The 22304-nt window shown below is 52.3% G+C and overlaps 1 protein-coding gene across 2 annotated transcripts in view; it reads left to right on the top strand.

Moving 5' to 3' along the window:
• The window catches only part of CPLX2 (complexin 2), a 91227-nt gene extending 69407 nt beyond the window's left edge, over positions 1-21820 (top strand). The window contains exons 1-4 of one of the 2 annotated variants that reach the window (XM_061429962.1): positions 8930-9019; positions 16499-16618; positions 16764-16939; positions 17687-21820. In XM_061429962.1, coding sequence (XP_061285946.1) covers positions 16588-16618; positions 16764-16939; positions 17687-17884 — 405 coding nt within the window. In that variant the 5' untranslated portion in view covers positions 8930-9019; positions 16499-16587 and the 3' untranslated portion in view covers positions 17885-21820. Of the gene's footprint in view, positions 1-8929; positions 9020-16498; positions 16619-16763; positions 16940-17686 lie in introns of those variants that run through there. The other variant, XM_061429963.1, reaches the window with a different exon arrangement.
• The last annotated feature ends 484 nt before the right edge of the window (positions 21821-22304 follow it).

The raw sequence follows: 22304 nt of genomic DNA, 5'->3' as shown, positions 1-22304 counted from the left end.
AAAATTCCTTCCTCTTCAAACCCTTCAGCTTCTCCCTGGTTTCATGTTCCCAAGACCTTTCCAACCCCTTGCTTGTTTGCCAAATAAAAGGTGGTTTTTTTTTTTCCTGCCAGAAAGAAACAACTGGAGGTTGAGTGGCACAGAGCAGCCATTTTTAGATTTGTGGGTGGAAAATTCTTCATGTTCTCAGGCCCGAATTTAAGCCCCCTCTGGACTTCCACCAGGCAATTCACATGAGAGGACATGATGCTCCAACCCGACTTGTGCTGGAGAGGAAGCCCAAGGAGGGGTAAAGACGGAGAAGAAACATCCCCCTCCCCAAACCCAGCTTCCTCTAAGCTTCCAATTCTCCTTTCTCACCCCAACTTAACCAAACTCAGAGGACTCGTGATGCAGAGTCCTCTGACCAAGAAGTTCATAAAAGGAGGCTTTGTCTAATGATCACCCTGCCCCAGACACCAGAAGAAATTCCCACCTTCCTCAGCTGTTGGAGAGAAAGAGGTTGCTGAGACTGTGCTGTGATTCCCTAGGCACTGTCTTGTCTGAGTCTAACAATTGCCCTGGGAGCTCGGGATTGTTAACCCATTTCACTGAGAGGAAACTGAGTCTCAGAGAAAAGCCACTGTCTCCGGAAAGGGCAGAGAGCTGCTGAGATTTCACCCATCTCTCTGTGTGAGCAGAGCCCTTGCTGTCCCCTCCATGGTGCCTCTGAGATGACTCGAGCAGCCCTGGAGCCAGCCTCCCTGTCCTTCCCTGCTCTGGGCTTCCAGTCCCATCTGTCTTGCAAGCTGTGTTTTTGATTCTCCTCCTCAGAGCTGCCTCTTCACTAGGATAGCACTTAGTATGCTGTCTTATCATTGACTGTTGGTGGGCACCTCTCCCCGCTCACTCCTGAGTGCTTCAAATCAGAGCTTCCGATCTGAAAAGATCTTGAACGTGTGAATTGGTCCTGCGTTATCTCTCTGGGGAATATTTGCATCTCTCGCTGCAGAATCAAGAGGAGAAGAGAAACTCTGAAAGTTCTTATCTTTGTCTGCCTAGGAGACTGCCTGGTGTCAGAGGCCTTCCACACATGCTTGATAAAAGAATAATTGAGTGAAAAAGACCTACCACATAGCATTGTCATGAGCTGAAAGAGTTGATGTCTATAACATCCCTAGAACAGTGCTTGGCATGCTGGAGGTGTTTTAAGAACATGATGCTGAGCTGCAACTGGGAAAGAACACTTATCCAGGAGTTAGGGGTTTCAATAACTTGCCGTGTGGCCTTAGAAAGTCCCCCGCTTTGGGGGTTTCGGTTTCTTCATCTGTGAGTTGAACACATTGGGTGAGATGGCCAGAAATGTACCTTTTCAGTGCTGCTGAAATACATGTGCTTTTTCATGCATGTTTAATCGCCTCCCTTCACTCCCCCTCCCCAAACACACACACACACACACACACCCCACATGCATTCCCGTCAGTCTCCAAAATAGCCTTCTGCTGCCCCTCGGCATTTTCTGTCTTTCATTTCCTTGACCAGAAGAAGCTCCATGAGGTTACTAACCGTTGTTGTCCATGTTCGTCAGCTATGACTGCTTTAGTAAAACAGCGATAATGTCCCCTCAGATTCATTTTATCAAGCAGCAAAATCTGTTTTGTGGGCCAGGGTGTGCTGGTCCTAAATGGAAAGTAGAAGTCATTTCCAGCTCACTTGCTCCGTAAACACAGGGGTTCTGTCGGCCGCCTTTGCACCCAGATGGAAAGAACATTTAACTCCACAAATGGAGGCAAGACCATGGAGGCAGAGACAGGGGGAAAAGCCTTCCATTCCAAAAGGAGCGGCGAGGCTGCAAAAGAAAAATTCCTCCTAGAACAGGAACAAAATCACACTGTAGGATGGCTTTCCAATCCGCAGTTCAAGACATTGTCAAAGTGTGAGTGCGTGTGTGTGATTAGTTGAAACTTAGCTTGTAAAATATTCTATGATTCCTTGATCCAGTCTTTTTTTTTCCTATAAGACCCAGGATCATATGTAGTCAGATTCTACTGACCCAAGACAAGGCTGTTTCAACTAGTGTGCGTACTTAGTCACTCAGTCGTGTCTGACTCTTTATGATCCCATGGGCTGTAGCCCATCAGTCTCCTCTGTCCATGGGGATTCTCCAGACAAGAGTACTGGAGGGGGTTGCCATGCCCTCCTCCAGGGGATCTTTCCAACCCAGGTCTCGAACCCAGGTCTCCCACACTGCAGGTGGATTCTTTACTGTCTGAGCCACCAGGGAACTAGTGGGTGTATTGAGAACTAGAGGGTATATTGGGGTCTTGGTAACCAATGCAAATTCTTGGGCTCCCATCTCTAAGATTGTTGCCTATCCACATGGGATGAGCCCCAAAAGTCTGCAATCTTTCTAACACTTCCCCCCATCGCACGGGATCTGAGTAGGAGGCGACCACTTAGAGAGCCTGTCATTCTAGAGTCTGTGATTCTAAATGTGATTCTAAAATGGCCTTTTGCTCATGATTCTGCTGCTGCTGCTGCTGCTAAGTTGCTTCAGTCGTGTTCGACTCTGTGCGACCCCATAGACAGCAGCCCACCAGACTCCTCCGTCCATGGGATTTTCCAGGCAAGAGTACTGGAGTGGGATGCCATTGCCTTCTCCGTGCTCATGATTCTAGTATTCTGCAACTCTTATTCTGTTTCCATGTGCCTAAGGACAAGATTCCAAGGTCTAAAGATTATCTTTCTGAGTAAAGGTTTTTACTTGGGGGAGGGGAAAAGGGACCCAGTGTCATGGGGTTAGAGGGACATTCTGGAAGGGGAACTTCCTGAGGGCACAGCCCAAAGGCTGATGCTCTACTGATATGCCTGAGCAAGTCCAGCACTAGGACTCAAATGAAGAAACTTGGTGGGGTGCGTTGGCTGGTTCTGGGATGACACATGCATGCGGGACCATCGGGGGGATTCCTGATGGACAGAGAGATCCAACCATGTCCCAGAGAGCTGGAAGGGCTGAGGCTGGAGGAGTGGAGGCAGTAGCCAAGCAGAGAGCTCAAAAAAGAACCTGTGGCAAGAGAGGAAGGATTCACCCCAAAACATCCTCCCTGTGCCTGTGCTGGATGGGGGGGGATGTGCAGACTGGTTTGGCAGACATGAAAATGTAAGGCTTTAGGAAAACCCAGGACGAGAGGAAGCCAACTGTGTGGGGATATCCCAGGGTACAACGTGTGGGCTGAAAGAGGACTGTCTGACATGCTAATGAGTGCCTGGATCTGGGAGGGTGGGGACGGGAGGATGGTAGGGAGGACCTCTGAGGAGCTGGTAGGCAGATGCTGGGCTGGGGAGGAGCTTTGAGTTGGGGAGCAGAGTCTGGAATAGAGAGGGTTTCCTCAGAATGTTCCCACACACATTCCACTTGCCACCAAAGGGTCAGGATTCAGCAGAGGAACCTGGGATCCTTTTCCTGAGAAACAAAAGTGGAGGATGGAGAAGGGAGGCAAAAGTTTCCGGCTTCCCAGACGGGACAGGCTGGGTTACCAGGGGTTTCTCTGGGAGTGGGGGAATGGAAAAGAAAGTATCGCTCATCCTTGGTGACACATTTAGGCTGTCTGCCTGCACGGTGGTGATGACACACTCCTGGCTGCACGTGCAAGCCCCTCTGTCCCACACAGGGACAGTGGCATGTGTGCCAACTCACTGTGACACACTTAGCCCTGCACCCTTACCATCAGTGACAGCACCACTCCACACTGACGCTGACACACGGTGTCATCCCTCATGGGCAGGAACACACAGGACATCCATCATCACACAGACATGGTGACATGCCCCAGAACTTTTGCACCTGGCACGGTCTACATAAAGGGCACCCTCTGTCGCTGCACAGAGCCCACCCTGCATTCAGTTCAGTTCAGTCGCTCAGTCATATCCAACTCTTTGCAACCCCATGGACTGCAGCACGCCAGGCCTCCCTGTCTATCACCAACTCCCAGAGTTCACTCAAACTCATGTCCATTGAGTTGGTGATGCCATCCAACCATCTCATCCTCTGTCGTCCCCTTCTCCTCCTGCCTTCAATCTTTCCCATCATCAGGGTATTTTCAAATAAGTCAGTTCTTTGCATCAGGTGGCCAAAGTATTGAAGTTTCAGCTTCAGCATCAGTCCTTCCAATGAATATTCAGGACTGATTTCCTTTAGGATGGACTGGTTGGCTCTCCTTGCAGTCCAAGGGACTCTCAAGAGTCTTCTCCAACACCACAGTTCAAAAGCATCAATTCTTCAGTGCTCAGCTTTCTTTATAGTCCAACTCTCAGATCCATACATGACTACTGGAAAAACCATAGCTTTGACTCGATGGAACTTTGTTGGCAAAGTAATGTCTCTGCTTTTTAATATGCTCTTTGGGTTGGTCATAACTCAAGAGTCTAGCTGCATATAATACCTGTGCCTTACACCCAAACCATCACCCCATGCCATTATCACATTCTACTGTAACAACAACCCACTAAGCTCTACACAAAATCACACGCTCACACCAGAGTCACTTCAGGTCAGAAGGGGTACACCACCACACATGGAGACAGACCCACACCTGCCCTGCTAGCCCCTGTATGCCCCCACAGGGATGCTGCCCACTCCCACCTGCACGGCGTCCAGAAGTAGGCACACACACACACACACGCAGCTTTGAACATCCGCGGGTTTGCCTTTGTCTGTGTCACTCCATGTTGAAGGAGAGAAACTGGGACCCTGACCTCATAGCCCGACAGTGATGGCACCCTAGCCTTATCAGGGACAAGAGGGGAGGCACTCACCAGAGGAGTAAGGTGGCCTAGAGCCCTTCCCTGTGCACCACCCCCACAGCTCTGGTCCTCCTCTGGCATGAAGCCATCCCCTCAAACCAAGACCAACTCTGCCCCTCCAGGCTCCAGTTAGGAATGGCAGGATGTAGAGTCAGCATCTGGAGCATTCAAATGTCTCCTTGCACTGACCAGCTCATCTCCTAGTGGAGGTCAGGGCCAGCTCAGCAAGACCCTCCTCATCTCCCACATGGCAGCCAGGGTGTCCTTTGGACAGAGGCAGCTGCAGGGAAGAGACGGGCTGACCTTTGGACAAGAGCCATTCTCACTGATCACATTTATAGTCTCTGACAGCTGTCACTCCTCACACACTGTCCCTCACTCCTCACACAAAGTACTGACATTCGCTCTCTTGACTGGCTTCTTAGTGAGCATTCGAGACATGCACATGATCATTTTTAAAAATCTGTTCAAACCTGGCCCCCTGCCCCAGCCCACAGGGCTCATAAATAAGAGTAGAAATCCAACACTAGCCAGGGTTAGACACCTTAAGCAGAGCCATATTCATATTTTAGCAGGTGTCTTAGAAGCTGTCTACAGAGCAGGCTCTGCAAGGTCCAAGACTCAGGGTGGGGTGGGGACTTCAGCAGGCTGGGTTAGAGATGCAGTAGATGAAGGACACGCTGACAACCCACATGACATGAGGACCCCAATCTGAGTGTGAAAACTCATAGCAGGTTTTTCTTTTTTCAAGCGAGAAACTGGAGAACAGGGAAGACGATAAATGTCAATGTAAAAAAAATATATCGGCAGAGCAAAAGTTACATTTCCATAGGCTGTGGGATGTGTCAGAAGAGAAGCAGCCCAGCTTGGTGGAAGGCCCCTGGAGCTCAGTGTCATGCCGTCATGGGCTGGAGTCTTGGATCTGCCCCAAACTCACTGTATCTCCCTGGACCTTGCCCTCTGTATCTTGAAAATAGGGGTCTGTGTGAACTAGAGGAGAGAGCATACTTTATGCAAAGCACCGAAGTGAGCACCTAAGACATAATTGGGGCCTGATGGTCATATGATTAGCAATAATATAATCAGTAGGAAATGTTCACAATATTTAGCAACATTTTGGCAATTATAAAAGAGTGTTTGGGAGCCATGTCTACTGGTTCAGTGGTGACACTGAACGTTGTCCACTGGTACAGTGGTAACAGGAGCAAGTGTTCATCTTTTTACCATCTTTTTTTGACAGGAAGTGGCTAATATCATGTCTTAATCGTTCAAAGGACAAAGCCACCAAAACTTGATTGAGCTGCCCTTTTATTCGCCAGTAAGATTTTCTGCAGCTAGACATGACTCATGTCAGCTCATGCAGTTTTAATAGGCTCATAGAAACTGGGGCTCAAAGGGGGTTTTAGCTGTCACTTGCCGCCCACCTGCTATCTTCTGGGGATAGGGAACTCAGCACCTCACATGGGCAGTCCATACTATAGCTGTACAGCTCCCGCTGGCAGAAGGTCCTTCCTCCTAGAGCTTCTGTTGGCCTTCCTTTACCTTCCCCCATTGCCCCCATTCTGTCATTAGCACTGGTAAAAATGATAGTTCCTTTTTTCCCTTGCAATGGTCACTTATTCATTCAACAGCCATTCTTTAGCGCCTGCTTTGCCAGGGGCATGCTAAGTGCTGGAATTACAAATTGAGCAAAACTTGCCAGTCCTTGAAGGGCTAATCCCACTTAAGAACCCTCTCCTCCAGGTAAAATGCATCCTCAAATCCCTCAACCATCTCTCATTTAACCTGATTTCCAGACACCCACCACTTAACCACTCTGCTTCTTTTCTAATCATATTTGAGCCTACTAAAATCTATCTTAAAGTGTTGTGACCAAAATTGAGCTTAGTATTTTTCTGAAGGCTAAGTTGGATTTTTAGCCCAGCTTAGTCAACATCCATGTCAAAGGCGATGCCCACTGTGGAAAAAGCCAAATTGCAACTAGAGTGCTGCCAGCCAGATCCACTCGCTGAGCTTCTGTTCTAGGAGAACAGGGAAAAAGAGGGGAGCGGAGAGAGGAGGACTATGACTCTTGAAATGACAGGATGTCAGATCTCTCTGCCCAGAACTCCCCTCCAGGCATTAGTGGCAAGTCTAAGTCACTCTAATCAAACAACCTCCCCTCTGCCCCCTCCATTAGTGTCTGCCTCTAAAAAAGGAAGAAAAATCTTAAATGAGCCTGCTGATGGGCCAACACAGCATGGAATGGAAAACTCAGCCATAAAGGAAGGGACTCCCCTACTCCCAGTCTCACAACCTGAGATAAGCTTTAGAAAGTGACTCCGTAGGTGAGGAAGGTAGGTCTTCCAATGCCTTCTGGTGTGTGTGTGTGTGTGTGCATGGCGGGAGGTTGGGGGGGGGGTGGGGGGGTGGGGGGGTGGGTCCTGCATTTTGAGGTCTTTGCTGTTGACATAAATAAAGGAATAGTCCCCGTTTATTGGAATAAAATCAGGCCTCCTGCCTTTCCCAGATCCTGCCCTTCTGCCGCTCTTACTGCTCCCTTCTTGGAAGGAAGCCATCCCCTACAGAAGCAGGAGTCATCTCCACTCTGACATAACCCTGATTGATGCATAAACTCCAGCAAATCTTTCAAAGGCCTGGTGCATGGCCCCTCCTCTCTGAAGCCATTTTCCTACACATGGGGCTGGATTAAAGGAAGTGTTTTAGAGCCAAAAGATGCAAGCAGAATAGAGAGGCTCATAAGGAGAGAGTCATAAAGTGAAAAGATGAGTGTGAGGAGAGGAGGAAAGAAAGACTGGGGTGGTGGTGGGGGGGCATATGTTGTCCTGCCTCTTGGTAGTTCCTTTTCTTCCCTGGGCAAAGGAGAGAAAATATGGCCTTCCAGAATAAACTTTGCCAAAGAATTCCTTATTCTTATTCTTCACAGAATATCAGATCTAGAACGTCTTAGCAACGGCTTCCCTGGTGGCTCAGAGGTTAAAGCATCTGCCTGCAATGCGGGAGACCTGAGTTTGATCCCTGGGTTGGGAAGATCCCCTGGAGAAGGAAATGGCAACCCACTCCAGTATTCTTGCCTGGAGAATCCCAAGAATGGAGGAGCCTGGTGGGCTACAGTCCATGGGGTCACAAAGAGTCGGACATGACTGAGCGACTTCACTTTCACTTTGCCCAAGGTCCACAGCAGTTTTGCAGCAGTGTTCTCCCTCTGGGTCCACGTGGAATGTTCCTTACTGCCTATGGAGGCCTTGCCCATATGATCCATCCGTTTCCTGAGTGCTCCCATAACAGGACAGGATGTGGAGGGGCTGCAAAGATGATCTGACGGTGGTCCTGTCACCCTGTAGGAGCTCACAGGCAAGAGACAAGCAAACAGAGAAACAGGGGTGTGCTTGGGGGTTGAGCGGGGGTTGAGCGAGTGCTGAGGCAAGTGTGATCAGTTCTGCCTGGAGGAATCAAGGTGGGCTTTCCTAACGTCCCTGGTGGTTCATCGGTAACGCGTCTGCCTACAATGCAGGAGACTCGGGTTCAATCCCTGGGTCGGGAGGATCTCCTACCTACTCCAGTATTCTTGCCGCCACCGCCCCACCCCCCACCCACCCCCAGAAAAAAGCGGCTCAAGGTGGGCTTTCCTGAGCAATGGATCTTGGATTTCTGCTTTTTTTAAAAAAAAACAAAACACCCTCCCTCCGTCTCCTGACTCGCACTACCCCTTGGAATATTGAAGGAGCAAGCTTGCCGTCCGGAGAGCCTGGCCGGGATAGGCAGCTCTATCCTAAATCCCTGCGGGAGGGATTGCTGGGGTATCTGGAGGAGAAGGTGGAAGGGGAGGTGGAGAAGGAAGGAGAGGGGAGATTTCTCTATTTTAGGAGAGGGGAAAGGAGGGAGAATGGGAAAGGGAAACGGAGGGGGAGGAGGAAGAGGGAGGGAGGGAGAGACGGAGAAACGGAGAGAGAGGGAGAGAGGGGGAGAGAGCCGGAGAAAGAAGAGGGGGGGAGAGAGAGGAGAGAGAGAGAGATTTGAATTTCCCATCTGGAAGGGGAGCGGTAGCACGTCAGGGCCTGGCTGACGGGCGTGATTGGAGGGCGCCTCCGGCAGCCGCCCGCGGCAGTAGCCGCGGCCCCAGCTCACCGGGCGGAGTTGCACGAGGCGGCAGTGGGAGCTGGAATCGCAGAAGGAACTGCCTCGCTGAGTTCGGCCGGAGCCCTGCAGTGGCTCAGACGGTTGCGAGGACCGCCAGGTCGGTGCTGGCCGCGGGCCGGGAGGGCGGAGCCGGGCTGTGGGCAACAGGGTCTGGGCTCTCGCCTCGAGGCCGCAGCGCAGCCCGGGAAGCTGCGGAGTACCGCTTTCGGAGGGACAGCTCCCCGCGACTACCCGGGCGCTGGAAACGGAGGCTGCGCGGCCGCTGCAGGGACCCCCCGGGCGCGCTCGCGGTGGTGCTGAAAGGACAGCTCCCCGCGAGAAGGGGACGCCTGCAGGCGGAAGGGAAAGGCAGTGAAGCGCTAGCCAACTGGGAAGGAGGGGTGGGTCCCTGAGCCAGAGACCCTCGGGCAGAAGCCCAAAACTGCCCGGCTCCCGGGGAGCCAGGACCGCCCCGAAGGCGGCGGGCGACTCAAGTCTGAACCTAGAGAACAACTTCGAGCTCTTGGCGGAGGGATGGGGGCACGTCAATCTAAGCTACTTTAGGTTTGTGGTTAACCTGGAGACAGCCAAGGCCCTCTTCGCCCAGGAAGAGGGACTACACCCCCCCCCAACACACACACACACACACCCGCCAAGGGGTACGGTTCGGGTATCGGAGTGAGTCAGAGGGCGGCGGGAGTGGGGAGGACAGACCGAAGGTGGTGGGGAGGAGAGCCCACACGTCGACTGGGGGTGGGGAATCTAGAGGACTCTATTTGTCGTGGAGGAGGAGGGGCCGGGGTTGAGGCTGCCCCGTTCGCTGCCTGGGGTCAGTTAGGACAGTCGCCGGCCCTACTCTGCCCCCTCCCTCAGCAAAGTTTGAGACCCGGCCAGGTCTTGAGGTTGGAGCTCTGAGTGTTGGGGGGCGGTGGGGAGGGGCGCTTTCAGTGGCCAACCACGAGCTCCAGGTTGAGCAGCCGGCTACGTTGATCTCTGCGGGGGACCGATCGAGGGGCGCCAGGATTTCTGTCCCCCTCTTCTGCTGGGAGAATTACGAAGCCCCCGCCTCTTCCGCTTTTCTCCAGAAGCCAGTTCCTTACCCATTCCCACCCTCCACTGCTCCTTTCTCTCCCCTAGCGCTCTCCCTTCTAGCATGGGGTGGGGGTGGGGAGGGGGATAGGGGGACATCCCCTGTCATTGTACCGCATTTGCATAGAGTTCCCCGCAAAAAGCAAATGAGTGTTGAATTGAGTTGCAGTGAACATGGCCCGGACATGAGCTATTAAAGAAAAAAGAAAGAAAGAAAGAAAAGAAACAAAAACGGATAAACAGTCACAAGAACAAACACTGCAGGTGCTCGAGTCTGCTTGTCGGGTGGCGGGGCCCAGTCCTAAAACCTGCCCGGGGCTCAGATGGTCGAGCCTGAGGAGGTGCCTCAGCTGCCTTCGGGCTGGGATGAGTTGGGAGAGTCTGGGAGCGGAAGCTGAAGGCGCGTGCTGCATCCCGGGCGCGCTAAGGGCAAGGAAACCTGGTGCTGCAGCAGCATCCCTCCCCCACCCCTCCTTGCATCCCCTCCCCCAGCCTTCCGTCCCCACTACCACCACCACCATCGCCCTTCCCGCGCAGGGATCGACCAAGCTTCCCGCAGACCCGCTGAGGAGCGCCTCCTGGCGGTCTGGCCAAAATCAACTGCAGGCAACCGGCCGGACCTCAGCACTCCTCCAGGCATATCTACACACACGCCTGCACTCACGCTCACGAAGAATCACAATGATGCCTAAGTTCAAACACGCAGGAGCATACCTTGAACGAGTACACTCCCACATACTCGCTAAACACAGCATTCAATTCGATCCAGCAAACATGTCCTGAGGCTCTACCATTAGCTAGGAGAGATTGTAGATTCTGGGAAAGGAAAAAAAAAAAAAAAAAGCACAAGATACAAGCCCTGCCCTGGGAAGATTTCAGAGTGGCTGGAAAGGGAAAGACGCATAGGTGGACAGGGTGCATGAGCTGGAGGCAGGCAGGGTTGCCCTAGAACGTGCCATGGGTCTCAAGAGAGGAAGACTCCATCACATGTCACCAAAGATATCTGGGAAATTTTATGGCAAAAATGATGTATGAAGGGAACCTTTGAAAATTAATGCTGCTGCTGATGGTGATGATGATGACAGCTAACATGTACTGAGAACCTACTATGTGCCAAATGCTGGACTGATCACTTTATTTGCATTATTTAATTTAATGCTTACAACATGAATTGGGCATAAGTTTTATTGTCCCCATCTTACAGATGAGAAAAGATAAAGTCATTTGCTCAAGGTCACTCTAAGTTGAGAGGCCAGGGCTTGAACTGGCAGAGATGAGGTTAAGAGGTTCCAGGGCTGTGGAAATAGCTTGAACAGATGCCCAGGAGTTTTTGGAAAGGATATATGTGGAGGTATAGCTGATACCGAGCCACATGCAAGGAATGGGAAATGAATGGTGAGGCAGGCAGATGCTAGACTGTGCAGGACCTGAAGGTCACCACAAGGACTCTAGCTGGTTTAACCAGGCCATGGGGAGCCATTGCAGGGTATGTTTGCATGAGTACATCTGCCCTTTAGGAAGATTAATCGGACAGCCTTATGGAGGATGGATGAAAGGTAGGGGAGGGATGGAGTTAGCGGTTATGCGCAAATTCAGAACACGGAGGCCCTGAACCACGGCATTAGCAGCCACAGGAGAGGGGGTGTGTGGATGCAGGAAACACTATGAAGCTATAATCCCTGGGCTTCTCCCTCAGAAGCCCATCCCAATTATAACTTGCCAATTCCCTTTGCGGTTTTTGTTCAGCGTCTACCTCCGCAGCTGACTGAATGCTGTGAGACCAAATGCAATGACTCCCTTGTTCCCTGCCGCAGCCCAGCACCCAGAACAATGCCTGGCAGACAGAAGATGCTCAAAGAACATTTGTAGTGTGAGTGAGTGAAGGAATGAATGAAGCATTCACCGACTCTGGTGTTTTTCACTGAGGCCACGGGAACAAGGCATGCTAAGGAAAAGGTGGTTGGTAGGGGTAAGGGGAAAAAGAGATGAGGATGAGATGGAGCTTTGGATAGATCCAAAATGAGACTATCTAGCAGAGAGTTAAATGTGCAGGTTTGGGGAGAGACAGAGGGTTGAAGAAGGGCATAAACCATTAAGGGGAGGTGAAATTTCCCCTTAAACAGTGGGAGAGTGAGGGGCCATGGAGGGGAGTCAGCAAAAGATAGAGGAAGACCATCTGAAAAGTAGGATGATGACCACAGGAGGGCTGTGTCACGGAATTCAGGAGATTTAGGAAGAAGGTTGAAAACAGCGGAGCGAGTGAAAGGGCGGTGAGGGGTCTTCATTGGCCTTGATGCTGCAGAGGGATGGAGGTGGTGGAGGAGGAGGGCCATGGAAACACTCCTGGGTCTGGTATTAGGAGGACTCTGGCAACTCCAGCCAGGGCAGCTTCGACAGCAAGGGCAGCAGTTCCATGTCTCTGATCTCACAGAGACAAAGGGTTTGACCGGGAGGTGGAAAAGTGGTAACACCAAGGGGAAACCACTTGATCATGAAGCTAGGAGGCAGAGATTAGGAGAAAGATGGGCGTCAGAGCAGGGGCTGGAGAAGGAAGGGGATGAAAGGCACCTAAGGAGAAGAGATTGAAGATGTGAGGGAATGGGAGTAGTAAATGGATCAAGGAGAAGATGCAAAGAGAGAAACTCTGAAGCTAAGGCAGATGGATAGGCTTCGGGGGGGAGGAGGGAGACTTTTCTCCCTTGGGAGTTGGATGGAGGGGGGTTGTGGCGTGCAGGAGCTTACACTGCTGCTGCTGCTACTGCTAAGTCACTTCAGTCGTGTCCGAGGCTGTGCGATCCCATAGACAGCAGCCCACCAAGCTCCCCTGTCCCTGGGATTCTCCAGGCAAGAACACTGGAGTGGGTTGCCACCTCCTTCTCCAATGCATGAAAATGAAAAGTGAAAGTGAAGTTGTGTCTGATTCTTATCGACCCCATGGATTGCAGCCCACCAGGCTCCTCCATCCATGGGATTTTCCAGGCAAGAGTACTGGAGTGGGGTGCCGTCGCCTTCTCCAGGAGCTTACACTACCAAAACATTAATTGTTTTGATAATGATGACAGCCACCATTTACTGAACTTCCATCCTATGCCAACTGCACTCCATAGATTATTTCTAAGCCTTCAAAAGGCTATTACAATCCTTACTTTATAAAGAAGACTGAGACTCAGAGAGGTTAGGTCGATTACTCACTATCACACAGCTAAAAAGTGGCAGATCTGGGATCTGAGTCAGATGTGCCTGACTCCAGGCCTCCTGAATCTTCAGCTGAACCACATCATACAGAGTGAGAAGGAAATCACCTGCTGAGAGGGATGAGGAAGGAGTAGGTTGGGCCTTAAGAAACTGGTTAGGGGGAGTCTCACTAGGGTGAACAAATGGCTCAGCAGCTGAAAGGGCCGTGCTGGGAGTCAGCCGCAGGACCTTGGTGGTGGACCCAAGAAGCTGGGCTCCATGATCCTGGCAAGCTGGGAGTAAGAGGCCCCTGGAGTGACAGGGGTGTAGCATGGAGAAGACTCGAGTCCTTGAGTTGACTGCTTTGCATGCAGGGGCGTGGGTGGTGGCAATCGAAGTTTTCTGAATGAATGCAGGAAACAGAGGAGTCTGGAGAAGGAGATGGTTTGGTGATAGAGAGGTGGCATGTCGAGTGTGGTGCCAGGGGACATTCAGGGGGAGGCGTTCAAGAGGGAGGCAAGTGTATTTCTGGACTAATTTGCCTATTTCACACATACGTGCGTGCGCACAAACACACTCACTCACACGCACCCCAAAATGTAATCTGCACGAGGGCAGGACTTTGTCTTGTTCACTGTTATCTCCCCAGTGCCTAACACACTGCCTGACACGCAGTAGGTGGGGCTCAACTAATGCTTATTGGATGAATGAGTATCTGGTGCCCAGATAAGATGCCTAGATGTCATCAGTGTTGGTGCCCATTAAAGCCTCTGGAAAGGATGAGTTCCCCCAGGGAAAGATTAGAGATGAAAAAGAGATAAGGACTGAGGTCAGAGTCCTGGAGAACTCAATTTGAAGAGACAAGAGGAAGAAAAGAAGCAGCAAATGAAGGGAGGGAAGAAGGAGCAGGAGGCGAGGAAAGAACTGAGTCACAGAAGCAAGAAAGGAGAGGGGTTTGGGGATACAGTGGGGTAGGGAGCAGTTCAAATGTTTCAGAACTGCTTCAACAGAAGAGCTGGGAAAGGGGCCCAGTAGATCATCTGACTTTGGAGAGAGACTCGCCAGATCAGCAAGTTAGGGATGAGGCAGGCACTAAAGCCCAGGTGCCCTGTGGACCAATTTGAAACATCTCAAATTAGACTCCTGCGTCCTCCACCACCACCTGGCAATTCCTTGAGCTGCATGTAAACACAGAGAAGGAACCCAAGAGTTCCTGAAATCATTTGATTATTATTCGTTTCCTGTTCTTAGACATGCAGTCTCTTTACAATATTTTTAGTCAAATGAAAACATCTTGACTGACTGAGCTGAGCCGCCTTCAAACTCAGAATTCTGGATCAGGGTGGGTTCTCCTGCATTTCCTGGAAATCCTGTTCCTTTCTGGAGTGTCTTCATAAACATGCAGTCAGCGATGGCTGACATTAAGGAGGACCAGCCACACACCAGGCACCTGACCGGTATCTTATCTTCCCCTTCTAACATCAGTGCAGGGTTAGCCTTTAACACTCCTTCATTTTGCAGGGAACAAGCTGAAGCTTTCCCAGGGAGCCACAGCCAGTGAGGACTGGGGGTGGGGGCAGGATTTCAAACCAGGTGTGTCTGATACCAAAGTCGCTGGGGATGGATTTCAACTCCATCATGACTTTCTCCCCACAAAACAACCCATAATCAGGTGATGTGTTCACGTAGAAGTCCTCAGATGAACTTCCAGGGCCATTGTATTAAAAGATCTCAGTCTGCCGATACGTCTCCTCATTTTGAAAGAAATGAGGAAAATCCAAGATCAGAAAACAGCCAGTGACCTTGAACTCAGCCTGGTTGTAATATCCGGCCTGACTCCTCTGCCACCATTTCCTAGGACCCCTTTATCCTCCTCGCCAAGCATAAAGACCCCCAAGCCTCGGGGAGTAGGTCTGGCTTCAGTTGACCATCAGGGCACACGACACTTTGATTAGCTCATGGATGTCCCCCCCCCACACCCGAGAAAGAATTTGTGGTGCATTTGCCTACAAAGGCACCAGTGAAATTGAATGATTAAAATAAAAAGAAAGAGTCTGAGAGTTAGAGCATCTGGGTTCAAATTCTCAGGGATGCAGGAAGATCAGCCTAAGAAGGAGGCCAAGGGTAGAGAAAGGCTCTAGGCTACCCCTCCACTCCACCACTGCTGGAATAGTTCCATATTTATGTTTTGCATAATGAGATTCCCATTAAGAGTTTATTTGGAGAAAATCTTCTGAGGCAAAAAAATAACAATAAAAAATATAATAGAAACTGAAAGTTGGTGATTTAGGGAGAAGGAAAGGAGGCCTAACATAAGCTGAGTGCTTACAACACCCAGTGCTTGGTACTTTAAAGGCCTAAGCCCCAAGAATATTACCATTTCTCTAACTCCCTATGCATAATTCAAAATAAAAATCAGTATTAAGCTATAAAACAGAAAACTTACATGTATGATGCAATGAAAATAACTTATTTCTCCATTTGTCTAATTTCAGAAGCCTGGATATGTTCAATATAAGCGGGCTGTTCTCATTTTTCCACCCACCTCTGATTTGCTGGGACCCCAAATGCAAGTTCACTCCTTCTAGGGCTTAATGCAGCAACCCAGGCTGGAATTCTCTCCAGTCTCCACAGCAGCCCTGAGAAAGGAGGCACTGCCATCTCTGTCTTACAGAGGAGGAAACGGGGGCTCAAAGAGATTGGATTACTTGTGTGGCAGTCACACAGTAAATAAGGAGTTAGGGTGGCAATTAGAACCCAGCTCCACCTGCATCCAGATTCTGCACTTTCTCCAGCTTTCCTGGACTTAATCAAATTAAAACAATACAGACAAGATGAAGGCTTTAAAATATGGATCAGAAGTCATTTGACAGCATATATGTGCCTGGCACAGGGCTTCCCGATAGCTCAGCGGTAAAAAAAAAAAAAAAAAAAAAAAAATCCACCTGCAATGCAGGAGACATAGGAACCATGGGTTGGATCCCTGGGTCAGAAAGATCCCCTGGAGGAAGAAATGACAACCCACTCCAGGATCCTTGCCTTGGAAATCCCATGGACAGAGGAGCCTGGTGGGCTGCAGTCCATGGGGTTGCAAAGAGTAACTGGACAGGACTGCGGGACTGAGCATGCTCACGCACTCATGCCTTGCATGAAGCATAGTGCTCAGGAAACAGCTCCTTTCCATCCCCTTTCCCTGAAGTACCAAGCACTGGGTTTTAGGGTCTGACTGATGGTGCCTGATGCCGAACTAGAGTGAGGCGTTCCTCTGTCTGACTCCACCATCCTGCCTATGCAGAGGCCTTGCCCATCTGACCTCCAACTCCTCTTTTTGCAGGTAGCCGCATCGCCCCCAAGCCAGGCCTGCCTGGAGCGCTGCATGCAAATTCAGCTGCTGGCTAGGGCACACTAACGCACGTTGTAGGCATGGACTTCGTCATGAAGCAGGCCCTTGGAGGTGAGGCCCTAGCCCTGCACCCCCTTCTCCCCGCCCCCCGCACCCGCTCCCCACTCCCAACCCAGGGGCCTCAGTGCCCCGGGCCTCCCTATGCCAGCCTTGCCACCACGCCGCCGCCCTCTTCCTCCCCAACCCTCCCCCACAGGGGCCACCAAGGACATGGGGAAGATGCTGGGTGGAGAGGAGGAGAAGGACCCTGACGCGCAGAAGAAGGAAGAGGAGCGGCAGGAGGCACTTCGGCAGCAAGAGGAGGAACGCAAGGCCAAGCACGCCCGCATGGAGGCGGAGCGTGAGAAGGTCCGGCAGCAGATACGAGACAAGGTCAGCGCCGCCCTCCTGCCCATCCTAGAGTGTAGGGGGTAGAAGAGGTGCCCCACAACCTCAGGTTTCCCTGAATCCTGGTGCTTGCCTTAGACCTGGTTCTCTCTGAGCCTCACTCCTTTCATCAGAAAAATGCATGTCACAGAACACCCTCCCTCAAGACCGTTTTGGAGATTAACCAAGATAGTGCACACAGTCCTGAATGTTTGCTGCTGTAGGTCCATGACCTTGTGTCCGAAATCCTGGAGACCATACAAGTTTGGAATCCAGAATTTAGATGTTTGGGGGAAGGACTATAGTGCCCCGAGCACGGTCATGCATCACTTCCGGTGGGTTTGCAGCTGCCGCCCTGTGCCAGTTCAATACTTGTCTGCTTGCCCTGCAGAAAAATCAAGGCTCTAAGTAGGCTTCCATAAGCTCAAGACAAGTTTTGTCACCAAAATTGGGCCCCAAGCATGTGGGAGACCCTTCAGTTTTCAGATCTTGAAAGATTTCAAACAAAAGCAGAGAAATTAACAGGGCAGGTATTTATTTTAAAAGAAACCCCATGCATCGTCTCTCTCTTGTTAAAAACCCACAGAAGACAGGCACAGTCCCACAAGGAAGATGCCCTTATGCCCATTTTACAGATGGGAGGCCCGAGGCTTAGCAAGTTCCCATGGGCTGCCCCGGCTGCACGTGCATGACCGTGAGACTCAGCTCTCTCCTTGCCCTGTTCACGCTCCTCTCCACCCTTCCTCTCCCCAGTATGGGCTGAAGAAAAAGGAGGAGAAGGAGGCCGAGGAGAAGGCGGCCCTGGAGCAGCCCTGCGAGGGGAGCCTGACCCGGCCCAAGAAGGCCATCCCAGCAGGCTGCGGGGACGAGGAGGAGGAGGAGGAGGAGAGCATCCTGGACACGGTGCTCAAATACCTGCCCGGGCCGCTGCAGGACATGTTCAAGAAGTAACCAGCCCCACCCCCCGACCCCCGGCCCCATCCACTTGTTACTTTTCTTTTCTTTTTGGTTCTTTCTTTTCTTTTTATTCTGTTAAGTCTCAGTTCTGAAGGGGAAAACCTCAGTTGGCCTCTGCCCCACTTCCCCGGCCAGGGGCTCCTCCCCCTCAGCACTCCTTCATGCCCTCCTTCATCCAGGGTATCCCGCCTCCATCACCTCACTCCCAAGTTGCTTGAAAAGAAGAAGACAGCTTCTCTCCAACAGGAGGTGTTAAGCCCAAGGCGGGAGGCACTGGAGGCCCCCTCCGGAAGCCTGAAGTCTGTGCTGGTGTGGTGATGCCCATACATTCCTTCATGCGCCCCACTGCCAGGAGGACCACTGTCCCCAGCCAGCCAAAGTAATGACACATTCCAGCCCTGCCCAGCATGCTGACCTTTGGCCTCTAAATCCCCGTGGGCCTCCAGGTCAGGGCAGGGGTTGAGTGGCCTGGCTCTGAGAAAGGGAGTCAGGGTAAGTCTGGCCTGTCAGGGCCTAGCCTGAGGCTGGCCTGCTCTGTTGTGGCCAGGCCTGGGGCTGGGCAGGAGGCTGGGGCTCTCCTTCCTGCCTCCCTCTAAAGACACCCGGTCCAGGAGCACCCCTCTACCACCCCCACCCGAAGAGGCACAGCCCCTGCCAAGCCAGTCCCTCCACACGGATCCTCTGTGGACTTTGACTCATCTATGGAGGGACCCCAGGGTAGGGCAGCCCCTTGTCCCTCCCCCCACTCCACTTAGGTCTGGAGCCCCACTGCCAGGCTGGGCCCAGCTTGCCCAGCCAAGGGGCTGCCCAGGCCCCCGGAAAACACTTGGAGCCATTGGGCAGCGATGGCCTATGCCATGGGACTCCCCCCCTGGCGCAGCCTCGCTGCCCCCATTCTTACCCACCCCTCTTCACATTGTCCTGTTCATGGGCTTCCAGGGCTCCACAGACCCCAGGAAGACCACTTTTGACCTTCCTGGCCAAAGCCCCAAGCTTTTGGGGAAAAGCCAGTTCCCACTTGACAGAAGGTGTCTGTTCATTCATCTCACTGGCCAAGAACAATCTCTCCTCTGGGATGTGAGATGGACATTTGTTCCCCCCACCCCAAATTTTCAAGGCCTCCTTCTCAGTCAGTTGTGTGAGAACGAGGGAGTCGTGGAGCACGTGAGAGAGGAAGGTGTGTGTCCAGCCATGCATGAATGTGCATGGCAGAGACTGTACCAGCAATTGTGTGTCCTGAGGTTATACATATAGCCCTGTGATTACAGTGTCTTGAGATTTTGTGTGTGTGTTAGTCATCATCCCTGTGTCAGAGACCCATGTATGTTAGGCAGCCTTGTATATGTATGCTTGTTTGAGGTGGTATGTATGAGTTCAGATTGTGTCATAGGTGCAAACTAACCATCTTGTATGTGTGTTACAGCTTGCATGAGTTAGCTCATGTCTGCAATTGTTTTCAAAAATAGTGTATAAATCAGGAGTGATAAGAATGTGTTAAATGTTGTAAAAGTACATGTTTGAGAGAACTGTCAGATATGCTGAGACTATCGTATGCATGTGTGTGGGCTCTGAAAAAGCAGTTGTGTGCTGGATGTGTGCTTGGGGAAAAGGAAGATAGGTAAGATGGCTGCTCTTGGACCCAAAACCACTAGTCACGGGTGGCCACATCCAACAGGAGACCTTGTCCTTGGCCTGGAGTCCTCCTGCCCTTGGGGGGTTCCTGCCTGAAGTCCTAGAAGTCCACTGAGACAGACCCAGGCAGTGCCCCAAGAAGCCATGCTGGCCCCCACCAGGGCCTACCCCAAAAGCAGGGGCCAGGGTGGGGGCGACTTGCCTGCCCCGAAGCCCCTGCCCCATTGGCCCCAGTTTGCATTCTGCAGGTTTTCCATTTTAGTGAATTTATGCTTTTATTTCAGAGACAGACATGTGTCTTCTCTGTCTGTTTCCAATAGTTAAAGCCATATCAGTTAGACTGCAATACTTTAAAGACAAGACAAAACAATCCATATGTTTAGGGAACCAGAAAAGTCCCCTGGTCTGTCCCTTCTCTGGGGAGCAGGGCCTCAGCAGCTGCAGTCCCCTGGACTTGCCCTTCTCCCCTGCCCCTACCACCTCTGCTGTGCCCCTGTGTCCTGCCCCAGGGGCCCGTGTCTGTGCCTGTGTCTGTGATGGGGAGCCACGTTGCACCCCTGTTGTCTGCTTGTCTATTTGTGTCTGTTATCCTGGGCAGGATGGTCATTCTCAGGGGCCCCAGGGGCCTGAGGCAGAAACAGACGGGGTCCAATCTTGGGGCCCCAGACCTCCCCAACCCTGTGTGTAGGTTCCACCTAGACAGAGGGATGGACCCCACGTGTTTAGAGAGGTCTCCCTCTTGACAAGGGCCCACAGACCTCAGAGGTGGTACCAAGGCACAGAGAATGCGAGATGGGCAGTGGAGACCAAGGCCCAGGGCGCTTCAGATGCACAGGGGAACCTACTCATACATGCAGGACATCCCAGGCAGGCCCGAGGAGCACCAGACCCTCAGAGGGTGTCTCTCACAGTCTTCACAGCCCCTCTGCACGCCCAGAGTGGGCTCAGGGTTTTTCCCAGAGGAGAGTGCCTTCCAAGCTGTCTGGCTTCAGGCTGGTGCACATCCCAGACTCCTCCAGCCTGCTTCTGAGCTGCAGGACTAGCCATCTTTCCAGAGGAGGAGACAGGGGAAGAATTTCTGCTGAGGCATACACTTCCAGGGGATGACTCCTGGGTCCAGAGAAACACAATGACCATCGTTCCTGACACAGACCTCACTGTGGAGAGAGGCTAACATGTGACCAGAGAGGATGTCATGGGCAACACACTTGTGGGGGCACAGAATATTTGTGGGGCACTCTAGTTGGGAATGGATGGTCCCACGAAGTACATGGGGTGAGAGGGACGTGAGGCCCGCTGATGGGAGGACGCAGAGTGTATCACACCCAAATGGGGCAGTGTGCATGCGACACACTCAGGAGGCGGGGCAGGGAGGGAGTGACCCCACAATTCATACGCACACACACAGCACACAAGGGAGGCATCCCCTAGCTAGGAGAAAGGAAGGAGTGATCAGCGCCCGTGAGTGAAAACAGAACAAGAGGTCAAGTTGCCAGGGAAGGCCTCCTCCTCAATGTGCCTGGGAGCTGACCGCCAGGGAGCAGAGAACGGGCTTCTCCAGGTCCCCTGTGCCGGGCACTGGTGAGGGCTAGGGTTTCCACACAGGTACATCCTCCAATCCAGGGCCAGAAGGTGTCCTTAACTAGGAAGCAGTCTCCTCCAAATGCGAGGTCAAGAGACCTTTCTGGCTGTGAGAGAGGGCGAGAGCCAGAGAGAGAAGGGTACAGAATAACTCCAGCTCAGGTCCCTTTCAGATGAGACAGCTGGTGAGCAAAACAGCCTCCCCACAGGCTCCTGGCTAGAGTAAAAGGGGGGCAAAGCAGCAGCCCCCGAGCCCCTGCGCCCAGCTGGCAGGGCTGCCCACCACCACCACGCCACTGCTCCATCCGGCTGGGATGTGGGGGCCAGCACAGGGGCTGGGGGTCAGACTGGCACTGAGGACGTGCCCCCCACAAACAGCCCCTGCTCTCCTCCCCACCCCGGTGTCCCCTATCTTCATGGAAAGAGAGTAAGAGGCACTCCTGCTGGCCCTTGGGGCAGTGGGGGCTGGGGGTCCCAGTGAGGCCTGGGCGAGGACGGCCATCCTACCCATGTGGGGGAGCCCCTTCCCCACCTCTGTGCTGTGTCCTTGTTGCTCTGCTTCCTTTAAATGTGTCAGTGCCTGGGGGGAGGGGAGGGGCACCCCTTCATGCCCCCTGAACCTGACCAAAAGCCATGGCTGTTGCTCCCCCTTTGTATGACGCAGATGCTAAGATGTACCAAACCAACCATGACACAAAGAAAAGACCTTGTACAGTAGCTCTCGGTCTGTCTGTCCTCTTCTGTCCATCGGCACCGCCTGGGTGACTTGCGACACCAGTTGAAGTGAGGGGCCAACCCACAGAGCTGGAGCGGCCCCAGAAAACCTTCCCTTTTACCTTCACTTCTGGCCAGGACCTTGTGGCAATGAATGACCCCCAGAAACCACTGAGGCCAGAGTGAAGGCTGGCTCCAGAGATTCAGGGCCATTCACATCCTGCCCTTCAAAGTCCGCTGACAACCCCAGGAGCTGGTGGTTCAGCCTGACTGTAAGCCCCACACCCCATCTCTTGCCACCCTTTCTCACAAGTTTCTTGGGTGTGGCATCCTGACACAGAGACAAGTCACATCAGTTCAGTTCAGTTCAGTCACTCAGTGGTGTACGACTCTTTGCGACCCCATGAACCGCAGCATGCCAGGCCTCCCTGTCCATCACCAACTCCCGGAGCCCACCCAAACCCATGTCCATTGAGTCGGTGATGCC

This window comes from Bos javanicus, chromosome 10 (genome assembly GCF_032452875.1).
Source record: "Bos javanicus breed banteng chromosome 10, ARS-OSU_banteng_1.0, whole genome shotgun sequence".
Taxonomy (NCBI): domain Eukaryota; kingdom Metazoa; phylum Chordata; class Mammalia; order Artiodactyla; family Bovidae; genus Bos; species Bos javanicus.
The sequence above is the reverse complement of the archived record's forward strand: the minus strand, read 5'-3'. Positions and strand labels throughout refer to the sequence as shown.